Source organism: Erithacus rubecula, assembly GCF_903797595.1.
Source record: "Erithacus rubecula genome assembly, chromosome: 1".
NCBI classification, from domain to species: Eukaryota; Metazoa; Chordata; class Aves; order Passeriformes; family Muscicapidae; genus Erithacus; species Erithacus rubecula.
The window spans coordinates 14,155,810-14,169,697 of record NC_136658.1 but is presented as its reverse complement, the minus strand read 5'-3'; the positions used below and the strand labels follow the sequence as shown (position 1 = coordinate 14,169,697).

General features: G+C 40.9%; 1 protein-coding gene across 4 annotated transcripts in view; it reads right to left on the bottom strand.

Moving 5' to 3' along the window:
* Window positions 1–468: 468 nt before the first annotated feature.
* Window positions 469–13,888, bottom strand: part of UVRAG (UV radiation resistance associated) — an 86,780-nt gene continuing 73,360 nt past the window's right edge. For 3 of the 4 annotated variants that reach the window (XM_079299208.1, XM_079299209.1, XM_079299210.1), the window contains one exon: window positions 469–4,141. In XM_079299208.1, coding sequence (XP_079155334.1) covers window positions 3,442–4,141 — 700 coding nt within the window. In that variant the 3' untranslated portion in view covers window positions 469–3,441. Of the gene's footprint in view, window positions 4,142–8,046; window positions 8,800–13,888 lie in introns of those variants that run through there. The other variant, XM_079299211.1, reaches the window with a different exon arrangement.

Sequence of the window (13,888 nt, the reverse complement as noted above, 5' to 3'; positions counted from 1 at the left end):
ACATTTCACTGCTTCTCACCAGAGACTCATGAGGACAGACTCCTGTTCACTCCTGTTCATCAACATTTTGGGCAGACATATGTTGATTATTAGCTGGCATCACAGAAGGTGCTGATCAAGTAGCAATGCTTCCCCAATGAAGACAGTATTTTCACTATCCATAAATGTCTACAAATCCAGCTTCATCCCAGCCCCAACACAGGCTGGAGTTATTCTCCTAGCTGCATGCCATCTTTTGAGGAGAAGCATGAAAAAGAACTGCAGTAACAGCTCTTCTGAAACAGGATTTGGAGCCATCAAGGCAGTCACTTCTTCAGGCAAATCTTCTTACCCAAAGATTCACATTTGAAGCAATATTGTTTGATGAACAATAAGCCAAAGAATTTTGGGGCTGGGAAGGCCACTGGGGTTTAAACCAGGCTCACAAAGAAAGCAAACACAAAGGAGCCATTGAAGAAGACACTCAAATTGTGAGATACAAATCAGTTTTATTTTATAAAGACAGATGAGCTTTCCTGCAATTGCCAACATAGCTTTAATGTGTCATTTACTATGGGATATTCTGGTTTCACTTATTTTGAATACCTGGTCAAGCAAGGATAAACCAATGCTGTTCTTACTATAAAAATATAGTGGGATCTGATATTCCAAAACTAATATGCTCAAAAACCTTAAGGATTTCTAATGAGGGATTAGATTGAGATTGCAATTAAATGCTTTCTTCATTTGAAGACAGTTGCAGACTTTTAAGTCTTCTAAGCCACAGCTGTGCAGGAACTGAAAGGCTCTTGAAAATTGAAAGCACACTGTGATCCAATATCTCACCCTCAAACCTCCAGTTTGTTTCTCTTCCACTACACTATTTCCAAAGTAATTTACAGGGGATGAAAAAAAAATAAACACCAAAAGGAGAAAGCTATGACATGGCTGCAGACTGTACACCCCCCTTCCTCACAGCCACAAGGAGATGGTCAATGCTTCATCAGCCCTGTGATGCTGTCCTACTTCACACCACCTGCTACATGGAAATTGGCAGAAGTGGAAGAGAAACACAGGGATAATTTAAGGCTAACTAAAGATACATCCATAGAAAGTCCATCTGAGCAGCTTTGTGCAACAGATGCAAAAAATCAACTGTAGTGTTTGACACATTAACAATTACAGGGCTTAAACAGGAACAGCAACACAACATTGGGGAGGAGAACTAGACTTCATTTGGTTTGTGCAACCTGAGAAATAAACAACTAATGAAAAAAAAAAAAAAAAAAAAAGAAGTCCCACTGATGCTGTACAAACCTAATTTCACACATTGCTCAACTGCTGAAATGCTCCATGTTCACCTACGAAACACAGTGACTTCACAACTACTCTTTGGGCTGCTTTGAAAAGTCACCATCACACACAAGCTAATCCTTTTCTGTTATACAGGAACACGAGTGTGTGTACAAACAGGCCTGTGCTGCCTCCAGCGTGCCAGGTCCCATCCACAGTGTGCAAAACTGACCTAAAGTTACTGAATTTCACCTGAAATTATACTGGTAGCAGAAGATGGTACAGGGCCCAGGACAGAATATCTTATGCTCATCACTAGGAAGTGCTTTCTTTCAGGTGTTTATTTCTCCCTCTCTAGGCAGGAGAAGAAGCACAGCAAGAGCTTCCTTACCTATTCCTTCCCAAAGATGATGGCAGTGCCTTGAGCTACTGCAGCACTCCCTTTGAGGAAGTCTTCATGAGGTTGGAACAGAGGAGCTGATCTGGGGGAGAAGATACTCATGGACGTGTCCAACTTTGCACCTGTTCAGTGTCTCAACATCAAGGTCTCCAAGTGCTCCCATCTAGCACATCATCCTGGGACAGACCAAAGCCAACAAACTGCTGCAGAGAGGCTCAATAGAGCCACTCAACCGTGGACACAACCATTAACAGCTAACTGAAGAAATGTGAATATAGTTTTAATACAATCATTAAGGCGTTACCTGGGAAAATGCATATTCTAGAACAGTGATATTATGTATACTGGTTCTCACAAACACACCTTGTTTTGACAACAGAAAGCTGAGATTATACATACCCATATTTTTTAAAAGTTAATTTCAACTAGCCTTACAGTGAAGTTAGGAAAAGACTTGGTTGTGGGCTCAAAAGAAAACATAAACCAAGGAGAGAAAAAAAAGCCAGGCATGATGAAGTATTTTTATTCTGCTATATACCTTTATATTTCAGAGCTCACAACTGAGCCCAAATTCTTGGGTATACAATATAGAAAGCAAGAGCAATGAAATCCAAACTGAAACACATACCAGGAATCACAAAGCAGGCTGCAAATTGCTTTCCCATTAGTGCAGCAGAACACGTGTGGCAGTGGTAACCTACCCAACAGCAAACTGCAGCTCCAGCAAACCACTGGAAGTTTCTTCCCTCAAAGTATAGATGGCTAAAAAAACCCCTATTAATTCAGATGAATAATGTTAAGTGTCTCCTTCTTACAGAGGGTGGAGCAATTCCACACATTCACCTGATCCCAAAGTGCTTCATTCCCAGTCTGGGTTTTTTGGAAGATATCTGAAGTGCCTCAGGGCACACTGTCCTCACTGCACACCTTGGAGAGTGGCAGCTGATCCTCATGATGGTAATGGGTTCATTAAGTCTCTGTCTGTGCCCAACTTAGGTGAGGGAATGGTCAGTTTGAGAATATTACACAGAACCTTAGAGGTGTCTACCTCAATGTTTCCACTGGTAGGAAGAGCAAGTATGGAGGAAAGGAGGAGTGGAAAAACCCCCAAATGTCATTTCTGATTAACCAGGTGCAAGGAAACTGCAAAAATCTTACAAGTGCTCATTCTCTGGCAAGTTCACATCACCAACTGAAGACTCCTCAGTGCAAACTAGAACTTCAAAGGCTACAGAGCACAGCCAAAACAAAGTCGTGGAATTGTAACAAATTAATGGTATTTCTCTAATACTGACTACATTGCTCAATCAAACACAGGAGTACATGGGAGAATTTAAAGACATCTTATCATAAAAGTATTTTAAATTAAAGGGTTTTTTTCTTCCAAAAAGATTAAAATAAATTTAACTCTAAATAATAATTAAGAACTTACCAAACATTCATAGAAGGGGGTGATCAGCACTAGAAGTCGTTTTCAGGAAAGCTTTTATAAATGGATTCCAATGCCCAAGAAAAAAAACAAAACAAAACAAACCTCTAGCAGATTATAAATACCTGACATAAAAGGACTTAGAGCAGAATGAAAATTTACCTGGGCTGTGAATACACCATGATCCTGTGTTATTGTGCTCAAGTCCATTTGTCTAACACCATAGGGACAACTTTAGCTTTTTTTTTTTCATAATTAATATAAAGAATAAGTGCAATTTTATTTCTATTCCAGACCACTGATTTCACCTCAATGTCTGCTGTCAAATGCCTGTGCGAGCTCACTTGTCCGAACTTTTGCGAGGTCTGCGGAAGCTGGACATGTTCTCATTCAGTGCACAGATCCTCCGGGAGAACTCCTCAAACTCCCCCAGCACTTGTTCATCACACTCCACCGCTACAGCGCGCTCCACCGGGATGGAGTTAAAGTCTTCCAGCTGATCTCCTGCGCTGAAGCCTGTCGCTTCCATGCCCATGATCTCCTCTGCCTGCTCCACAGTGCAGCAAAGCACGGGCTGGAGCGCGGGCTGGAACTCACAGGGCTGCTCACTGCTCACCGTGTCAGAGCACTCGCCGGGCAGAAACGCCCCGTTTATTGCACTAGAACCTAGGAAAGACTCCTGCCCGTCTTGGGTATTGCTGAAGCTTCCGTTTTCAACGTTTAAACTACTGAATGAGTCCTGGCCTTTCTTGGTAATTCTTTTGGAGGAGTCCATAGAGGTGTCCAAGGAAGAACATATGGGTCCAGGCTTTTTATCCAGCTCTCCAGCACAGGCTGTGACAGCAACAGGCTGTGTTACAGCAGAGTTGTAACTAGGAGGAGGAGTTTTGTACTGTAGTCTCTCGTTTCCTGTGTTGGCTCGCTTTCGGAGTCCTTTATCTGGAGAAGGAAGCCCACTGGAAAAGCCAATATCCAATCTGCCAAAGCTAGAGGTCTGTCTCTTTGGAACGGGAATTGCACTGGATGTATGGTGTCGATCGCTATAGAAGAAGGAAAGAACACATCACACCTGTCAGGCACATTCATCAGCAAGACAGATGTTTAACTTTTATCCCAACTCTGGGTTCTGTTTGGCAACAACTTGTATCCCAAAGTGCTAAAACCCCAAAAGTGTTTAGTGCCATATGAACCACAGAAGACACCCCAGAGGACAGCTGTACTGAAAAACAGTGAGGTTGTGTAGGAACACTTACACAGCTCTATGGTTTGGCAAGCCAATCACCCAAGAAACCATCACTTTATGCTAATTTGTACTGTTAACACCCTTTTATAGGACCAAGCTGCACTTTATGAAATATTACTATTGACTATATATTTACGTATTTAAGGCATGTAGTGGGTCATCATAAAATCTTTAAAAGTGAGTAATAACAGATTAAATCTCTATGAGCAAATAACCCAACAGTGGACTTCCCTGACAGCAGCACAAAGGAAAAAAAACACACCAACTTCACTTTTTGCAGAGGGTTATTCTTGCCAGATCTTCTGCTTTTCTGTGCCAGTTATTCCAAAATTTTTGGACAAATGCCAACCTCCATTTCCTAAGGAACATGAACCAATCAAGCCTAATTTACAAGTCTGACTTTATTGTTTAATATAGTTCCACAGGCCACTTTCACTGTCTCAAGCTCTATAATTTGGAAAATCCACTTTGTGTCATCTGAGGTGTGTTATGAGGAATTTCCTCCATCTGCTCAATACTTATCCAACTATAATCACCACCTTATATGCAAATAGGTGCTGTACATTAACATAAGCAGCTGGTTAATTTTCATTCCAAATTAAAAACAAACAAAGTAAAAAAAGGGCTATTATTGAATTTTTAATAATTGATTATTGAGGCTGGGAGCAGCCACATGGCTGGGACTGCTTGGCTGAAACTGGTGCGGCTGGAGCAGCGCCCTGTGGTCACGGATGTCTTGGTATGGATCTCAATGAACTTTGTTTGCTCAGCTGCTTTTAGTCAGCCATGCTGTGGACAAAAGGACAGAAGCAGTGGCAGCAGCTTTTCCTTATTTTCACTACCCCTCATGAAGAGAAGGTGCAGGGTGGCACCAGCAGCCAGCGTGACTCGCACGTGGGGAGCGGCAGTGAGAGGCACGGCAAGAGATTTCCCTGATACAGAGCCTGGATGAGATCAACCCTCCAGCACTACAGAACTCTATAAAAAACTATTTCAATTGATAAAGCTTGGGAACAAATGAACCGATGAACACCAATTCTCTCCTGCATCAGGAAAAACGAGAGTGAAGACATGTAGGGAAAAATACACGGTACATTGAGATCCGTGAAGGACTTAAATTGTAGATGGGAGGACACTGAGGAGCCTTAGTCTTGGGCTGAAATAAGGCTGTGGTGAAAATATAACTGATACATCAGACTTATATTTTTATCCTGCAACTCATGGAATGCATTAGGGAATGTAGTGTTCTAGCCACAGCTGTGAGCAGAAGCACCCATGTTGAAGTAAGGAGATGTTGAAGTAGCTCGAACAGAAAGAAATGAGAGATGAGAAACCTTGCCCCATGAATAGAAGGAGAAAGCCTCTGTTTCCCAGAGATGGATGAAGAGAACTTTTGCTTCTATGTTAGAACAGCCCATCCTATGTCATCCCATAAACTTACATGGCCCATGAAAGAAGCTGCAGGAGCTGTAAGTTGAGGTGAGGAACTTTCACACTGTGAACAGGTTTTCCTTTCCTGGGTAGCTGACTTGTTGTGTCACTGAGACCACAAGAGAACTGATTCTTGTGGAGAAGTCTCAACAGCATGGCAAGAGAGACTCCTCTCCCAAAGACAACTGAAGAAATACTATTTTAGAGGTGGTAAATTGACTGAAAGTCCCAGGTTTTGTCTTTTTACGTTGTCAGTGGGAAAGAAAAGAGGGTGTGGGGGGAGGACAAGTTTTCTGAAGGTTTATTCTGATTACTATTTTTTTCTTTTAGTTTTGTTAATAAAGTTTTCTTTATACCCTTTAAAGTTTTGAGCCTTCTTTGCTCTCCTCCTAACCCTTATCTCACAGCAGAAAATGAATAAATTATTCTTGTGGGTGCACTGGGTGGGATTTGGCCAGCACTAGACCCACTACATTAATTGGCGCATTGTCTGGGAAGCTCAGATTGATGAACCAAAACCACCACACTCAATTGGTGTTTCTGCCCGGTTTCTAAACTCAAACCACCACAGCTTGAAACAGCAGTTATGAGCAATCTCTACCACAGATTCTTTTCCACATTATTCTATTTATAAAGGGGAGCAAAACAAGAAAGGTAGATTGCAGTAAGTCCCTCCTAAGTGTCCCCATGGGAGGGCAGTGGGTAGTACTGCCAGGGAATTTCCTCTCCCATATTACCTCCTGCCAGGCTGCCCCTAAATGCATCTGTAGGGCTTCCACAAAACCCTCCAATCACCTTAAGGAGAAGCTGTTTCTCAGAATACACAGTTGCAGACAGTGAAGTAGAGGGGTAAGGGCCACACATGAAGGCAGCAGCAAAAATATCAACTTTCTTCTTAGATTTCAACAGCTGTTTCAGACCTTTTGAATGCAAACTCCATAAAGCTTTTACAGCTTTGTCTTTCAACCATCCCCTAGACCATCAACCATTTATTTTCAGAATGATGTAATATGACAAACACAAGAATCTGCAGCAGGAGACTTGTGAACTGTACTCGGGCAATTTGCACTGCAGATTTACTAGGGATGGTCTGTTTTGCCCTCCCTTCCCTCAGTTTAGTACTTTCTGTCCTTATTCAGAAAAATAAATGAACACTCTGTATTACTTATTTGATGAGATTCTGTTTATCTTATAGTTAAATGACAAGTTCTAGGAATCCCAAATTCCAAGATGTGCAAATATTCACAAAGACAGATATTCAAGACACTTCACTGGGTCAAAGGACACACCATCCCATTTTTATGTGAGCTAATTGCCCAGCATAAATGACAGCTGAATGTACAGATCACTACTCAAATTACAGGACACTTTGCAAACGAGTAGGTAGTGCTTTTCAGTGCAAGAGATCTAAGGTTTTGCTGCCTTCCCATTCTAGATATACTCAAGTTGCAGAGTTGAATTCTCTGTCATATTATTTGGGCAGAACAGTATATAACAAGGTGATTTGTATGTACTACCAAGGAGATGTGGCAAGATGCATGTCCCACCCTGAGCCACAGAAAGGAGGACAGGCAGTGGCTCCATGCAACATTACTGGATTTGCTTCTCCCCTCTTCTTTACAGAACTGAGCCCAAAGCACAGGCTGGGACTATTCTTTCTGCTAAGAGCAGCTTAAGTCTGATTCAGGCCGGGAGGAGAACAAAAAGGAGCCTCCAGATAAGAATTTTGAGCTTTTTGCAGCTGTAGAATGAACTGTATATAACTTGTTTTTAACTCTGGACCTATCTGACAAATCAGCATTTTAATTAGCATTTAAAACAGTGAGTATTACATGGGTGGACACCATTCCCACAGGAGCTCCTTTTCAAACTCAAGGGACATTTATTGTAGATGTAGTACTTGGGGACATGGGTCAGTGGTGGCCTTGGCCTGGGGAATGGTTGGTCTTGATGATCTTAGAGGTTTTGTCCAACCTTAATGATTCCATGATTGCACCTTTCCAAAATAAATGGGCCATTCCCAAAACTATTGCCAGTGCTATACCCCCTGTAACAGCAATGATAAAGACCATTCTGCTTGCTTTCCATCAAGATGTCAGGAAACAGAAATATATTCCTGCTGAATCAGAACCAAGGGGGGGCTGCAATCCAGAGAAACAATTCCCACGTTTGAAACAATGATTAAAAAAAAAAATTAAAATATTTTAAAGTCCCCCACCAACCTAACCAACAACAAAAAAAAAAACCAAAAAAAACCACTCCAGGACTAGGTATAATACAAGATTTACTGGAAGGATAACTTATTTTCCCTCATATGCAACAGATGGCAGATACAGAAATGTATGATGCTAGTTCTTCTGCCAACAGTTTGTGTTCAGATTCATCAAGAGACTCCACAACAACAGCAAGGAACAGTGTCTATGGCAGCTACAGAAGTTATGGTACAGGACACTCACATCCTTCCCAAAATAAAAGAACAGTTTGATGTCAAAGCATCAGATCTGTAACACCTTATACAGGAGTGAGGGCTTTCTATCTCCCCTTCTAGGCAGAATGACTGGAAGATTTATAGGGAATTCTGCCACTTCTCTGGGTTTTATTCAATCATCCTCAGGTTAAAATAAACATTTGGGACACTAAAACCTAATTCAGGAAGAATTTCAAGCTTGCGAAATTTAAGTAGAGATGTGCATTTGTCAAAATAGTGACAAGACTGTCTACTCTTTACATAATATTTGAGTGATAAAAACTCTTGCCTGGAACATAAGCAGTCAGAATCAGGCCCAGACAAGTTCCAACCACAGTGGCCTGAGCAGCCTGTAGTTGGGTTTGGAGTAGACTGTCCTGTTGAATACACCACTGTGCAGCCCAAGATGCAGGACCACACAAGAATAAGTGCCATCTCAGGCACTGTGAGGGCCAGGAGTTGGACTTGATGATCCCTGTGTGTCCCTTCAACTCAGGATATTCTGTGAGTCTTCAGCAAGACTTCATCAGCTCAGTTTAGGCACAGCAGCAACTCTTCTATGAAGCAGAAGAAATTTAAGTATCTTAGTAAACCAACATGAAAACTGAGGTGTCTAGCACAAGAAAAACAGCTTTTAAAATTGTTATAGTGGGTGTATAAATTTAAATTCCCCCTCAAAACAAACATTCTTACATTCCTTTGTAAAACTATACCTTACAGGAAAATGGGTGAAAAATTCATTAGTTTGCAGGATCAGGAGAGTTTTTTCAGAGGTTGTTACAACAAGGCTACTCAAGCTAACATGTTAGATATGCCTGAACAATACCTCTTTAGCCCAGCAGCCAAAAAAGTCATCCCTTCCTTACTAAATTGAACTGGCAGAATGAGCTACACCAAGAGATCTAAAGGTACCAGCAGTAAGATGTTTATCTCTCTCATCTACAAAATAACTTCTCTTAGCAGAGAACATAAGGGCTGTCCTATAGGGCAGTAAAGCAGGAATTATCCCCATTTATTGTGCAGATATTCAAACTGATGTATTAGAACAAAAAGTGCTTGCAGCCAGATTCCTTGATTGGCATGCACTGAAATGGACCTTGAGAATTTAAAATCAGACTTTAAGCTGCTGGAGAAATATGGGAGTAGAGTTCAGAAACTGTCCATTGCTACCAATAAATATGAATAGGATGGGTTGAGCTTCAGTCAGAGATAAATACAGGGATAACATCCCAAATCTGAGAATGGAGGAATTAAGTCAACAGTATGGTTTATCTGCTTATCAAATATTACCTAAGGCATCTACATGGAACTAAATATGAATGAAGGGCTTTGGAAATCAGCCATTCAAGAGTTAATTGTCTGGGCTCCTTCCACAGTCACTGGAGAAGGAAAATGAGAGAAGGGTGGTAATCCCCCACTTGAGAGCCAGCTTTGATCAGTGGGAAAGTCATCCTCCCCAGATGCCTCTCCTTGATCACAGGGGCAACCTAGGCAACAAGCTCAGGCTGAGTGACAACTGTCTACAAGGCAAACATGAGAAGATAAATAGCTCTCTATAGACTTTCAAGAAGAACAATGGTCATAGCCTTGCAGGCAAGTAAAACAAATCCATAAGGGCTCTGAGTACAGTGGGTTAAACTGTTATGTCTTTTCCTGTGCCATCTCTTCCCTCCAGGTGAGAATGGAAGTCATATTGAGATTTTAAAAGTAATGTTTAGACAGAGGGATAGAGCTCAGAAATACAAGGTTGCTATTAATACCTATGAAAACAAGCAGCTGATGAAGGGTTTCTATTCCATTTGTGTTTTCCTTGAGGCTGTACTGTTACCATAATTCATAGCACTCACATCAAGGTAAAATCCAGAGAAAGAATCCCAGAATAGAATCTCAGAAGGGTCTGGGTTGAAAGCAACTTTCAAGACCATCTAGTTCCAATCCCCCTGCCATGGGCAGGGACACCTTCCAACAGACCAGGTTGTTCCAAGCCCCATCCAATCTGGCCTCGGACACTTCCAGGGATGGGACAGCCACAGTTGCTCTGGGCAGTCTGTGCCAGGCTTCCCCACCCTCACAGGGAAGAATTGCTTCCTAATTTCTAAATTAAACCCACCCTCCATCAGTTTAAATACATTGTCCCTTGTCCTTTGAGCTTCACAGCTCATGAAATTAATAAAAATATATAAAAGTATATAAAAAAGAAAGTACTGTTAGAAAACTATCATCCAGTTACTGAGAAACTTTACAGACTGTCAGGTATTGTCCCCAGTGAGAAGGGCTTGGCTTGCAGGAGCACAGCCCTTTACTCTAAGGTACAGCCATGAGCTGAGACAGCAGACAGGTGTGGATGTCTGTCCAGAAAGAAAAGCCTGTAATGGCCTGTAACTTGTGGAGTATAAAAACTGATTTGATTAATGGTCATCAGGCCCTAATGACTTTTAGTTATCAGGTTGGATGACACTAGAACTGGTTACACATACAGGTATGTACAGTTTCTGTCAGAAAGCAGAATTTCTAAATTAAAAAAAAAAAACCTGAGAAGGCTCAGGTCACCAATTTCAATGTTTCAATTGCATCCAAATTTCAAAAGTCAGTTCTAACAGTCTGACTTCAGCCGTAAGTTTTTCTGGCAGAAAAATGACAAAGTAGCTATTTTCTCCAAAATATTAATTTTCTCAATAAACAGTCAGTTTGAGCATTCTTAGCCCTAAGGTAGAAGACACAGACTCCCCAGTGCAAACAGGTGAGACAAAGTGACTGAAGAAAGACACAAACATCTCTGAAATTATTTTCCTAGTGAACACATTCTGCTTGCAGTTTTGATGAAACATTTCTTCGGTCAGATTCACCTGTGATTATTTTATCTGTCTGCAAGTGGCTCAGAGAAACTGTAAAGCAATATGACGGACAAAAATACAATTTACAATTTACAAATATGTATCTTTTTCTCCCCATAAAATGTTTCCTGTGAGGAACATTACTGGATCACAGCTGGACAAAATACTAAATTTTGATTGCCTGGCCAAAAGCCAAAATCCACAGCTACAGGTCTTTGCTATGAGAATGCTTTAAAAAAACCCACAAAAACCTAAACACCATTTGATCTTTTTGTGTTGCAAACTATGACCTCATGGCAGTAAGAATACTAAATGAAGGTGTTTTAGTTGGTTTATAGCCATCTGAAATGCTTGAAGCTCAGTGAGCAGTTCAGAGCCAATATCATGTCAACTGTGCTAAAAAGCAATAATAGTTTCTCACCTTCTTAGAGATTACTGGTTAAATAATGTACAATAGCAATAGGAAGGCTGCCAATATGAAGTTGAGATGAAACTGCATCTATCGGCAACTAAGAAATTCTGCAACACGTTTTTCAAAAATGAAACCTTCATAAATCAAGGCACCAGAGTTTTCAGAACTAAGAAGTTTTGGGCTCCTCTTGATTCTAGCAGTATATTAATCAAGACATAGCCTCAAAGCACCAATTTAAACCTTGGCACTCGAAAGAAAGCCTTTAAATGCAGCTCAAAAGGGCATCTCCCTGCCTACAGATCAGCCATTCCAGAGGAGGATCTTGTATTGCCAGCATTAGATAACTCTACTGTCTATTCACTCAGGAAAAAAATCTTCTTGTTGGACTGTTCAAGTCTGCACCATGTTCTTTACTTTCTGTTAAACACAGATACTATCCTCCCTCATAAGTTACAGAGTGGGGAAAAAAAAGGCTGAAGAATGGGAGAGAAAATGAGTCAGTCTCTTGATTTAATGCAACCATGGTCTAAAGAGCCTAAACTTGTGAAAGGTAAATCTGAACATACAAAAAGAAAACTATGTTCAAAATGTACAGGCTACATGAAAGTGGGGATTTGAAGGGGACTTATGAAAAAAAGGGAGAGCAACTTTTTAAAGAGGCAGAGAGGGACAGGACAAGGGGGAATGGTTTTAAACTAAAAGAGGGGAGATTCAAATTAGAGATTAGGAAGAAAGTCTTGGCTCTGAGGGTGGTGAGGCCCTGGCACAGGTTACCCAGAGAAGCTGTGGTTGCCCCATTCCTGGAAGTGTTAATGGACAGGTTGGATAGGGCTTGGAGCAACCTGGTCTAGTGGAAGGTTTGGTCAGGGAGTGGAACAACATGATCTTTAAGGTCCCTTCCAATCCAAACTCTTTGTATGATTCAGTCTCAAATGCAGGAATAAACCGTCTGCTCACAAGAAAAATAATTTAAGACAAAATTTGCATAAGGCCTTTTGCATCCACAAAACCTCACCTAAAAACTGAGCTACTTTTCTGGAAGCCAGTGGAACTCCAGGACTAAAAACTGGAAACAGAGAGAAGTATTGCCAAAAGAAAACAGAAAAGATTCAGGGGACAAAAGTAAACATAGAAGGATATTGGTACCAGGAGAGATATGAAGATGGAAGCAGAGCTTGTAGGCCTGCAAGCTTGCTGTAATAAATCACACAAGTTGGGATGTGAAAACATGTATTAATCATTTAAGTGTAATGTCTGACAAACCAAAACAACACAAATCTCACCAAGCACAGGGAACAAGCCACTAAACCTTGATGGACAGACACTGGATTCTGCAGACCTTTCAAAGGGCCAAAGGTTATCCCAGAGCTCAGGCAAAACAGGGGAACTCATAGAAGACTGAAAAAGACTTTCCAGCCATTTTTGCTCTGACAGATGCATAAAATAGGTGAGCTCTTCTACAAAAGCCATGGAGGATTTTTTGGGTTTGTTTTCAATCTAAAATGGTACTGACTATGGTGGTGACAGAACTTAAATTCAGAAAAACTCAGCTACAGTGCTCAGAAAGGAAACTGAAGATCAGCAAGAGAACCAATCAGGCAATGCAAGTGAATATGTGGATAAGAAAATCTCTTGTCTCCCTGTTGTTATCCTGGGGAAACAAAGAATAACCTGGAAATATTTTACTGACTACAGTTTGTGTCAGAGGGTACCAGATGACTCACAGTAACCTAAAAACAAAAAAATCCTTCAAATATTCATTTTAACAACTAGTGGCTTTTCTGCTTGTTTCAATGTTCGTAATCAGGTATTATCCACAGGACAGCAGACATCTGTATTCTGCCCAATTATGAAAGTCTAGCCAGTTTCCCCCTCAAGATAGACTCCCTGTAAAGCCTGATTTCCATTTATATTATTAGGAAGCACTAAGAAGCATTGTTTGGAATCATCAGTCTAAAAAGAAAAAAAAAAAAGTTAAAAATGAACAACTATTCATACAAGTACAAGTTCTGGAGGTGATTAGGAAATGAGGCATAGACATCCATGAGGAGAAGAAGGGAATGTGATACTCCCAAAGAACTATGCTTAATGGAAATATTATCCAGCCCAGAGAAAAAAAAAAGTGCTTTGTTTTGTTAATGACTGTGCATCACATGTAGAAAACAACAATAGGATTGTATAGTGGCAAAATCTCCAAGGCATAACTAAAGTTTCCAGATCAGTTCTTCAGAGACAGCACATGCCAGAAGGGAAAAACAGGTATCCACACTGAAAATTATTCCCATTTCACATGTTCCAGTGTCAATCCACTTCTGCTTATTCAAGTATGCAGGACACATTCATGACCTGCACCCCTCCAACTCTACTGGTGAGCAGAGAGAAGTGCTACAGATGTGACAG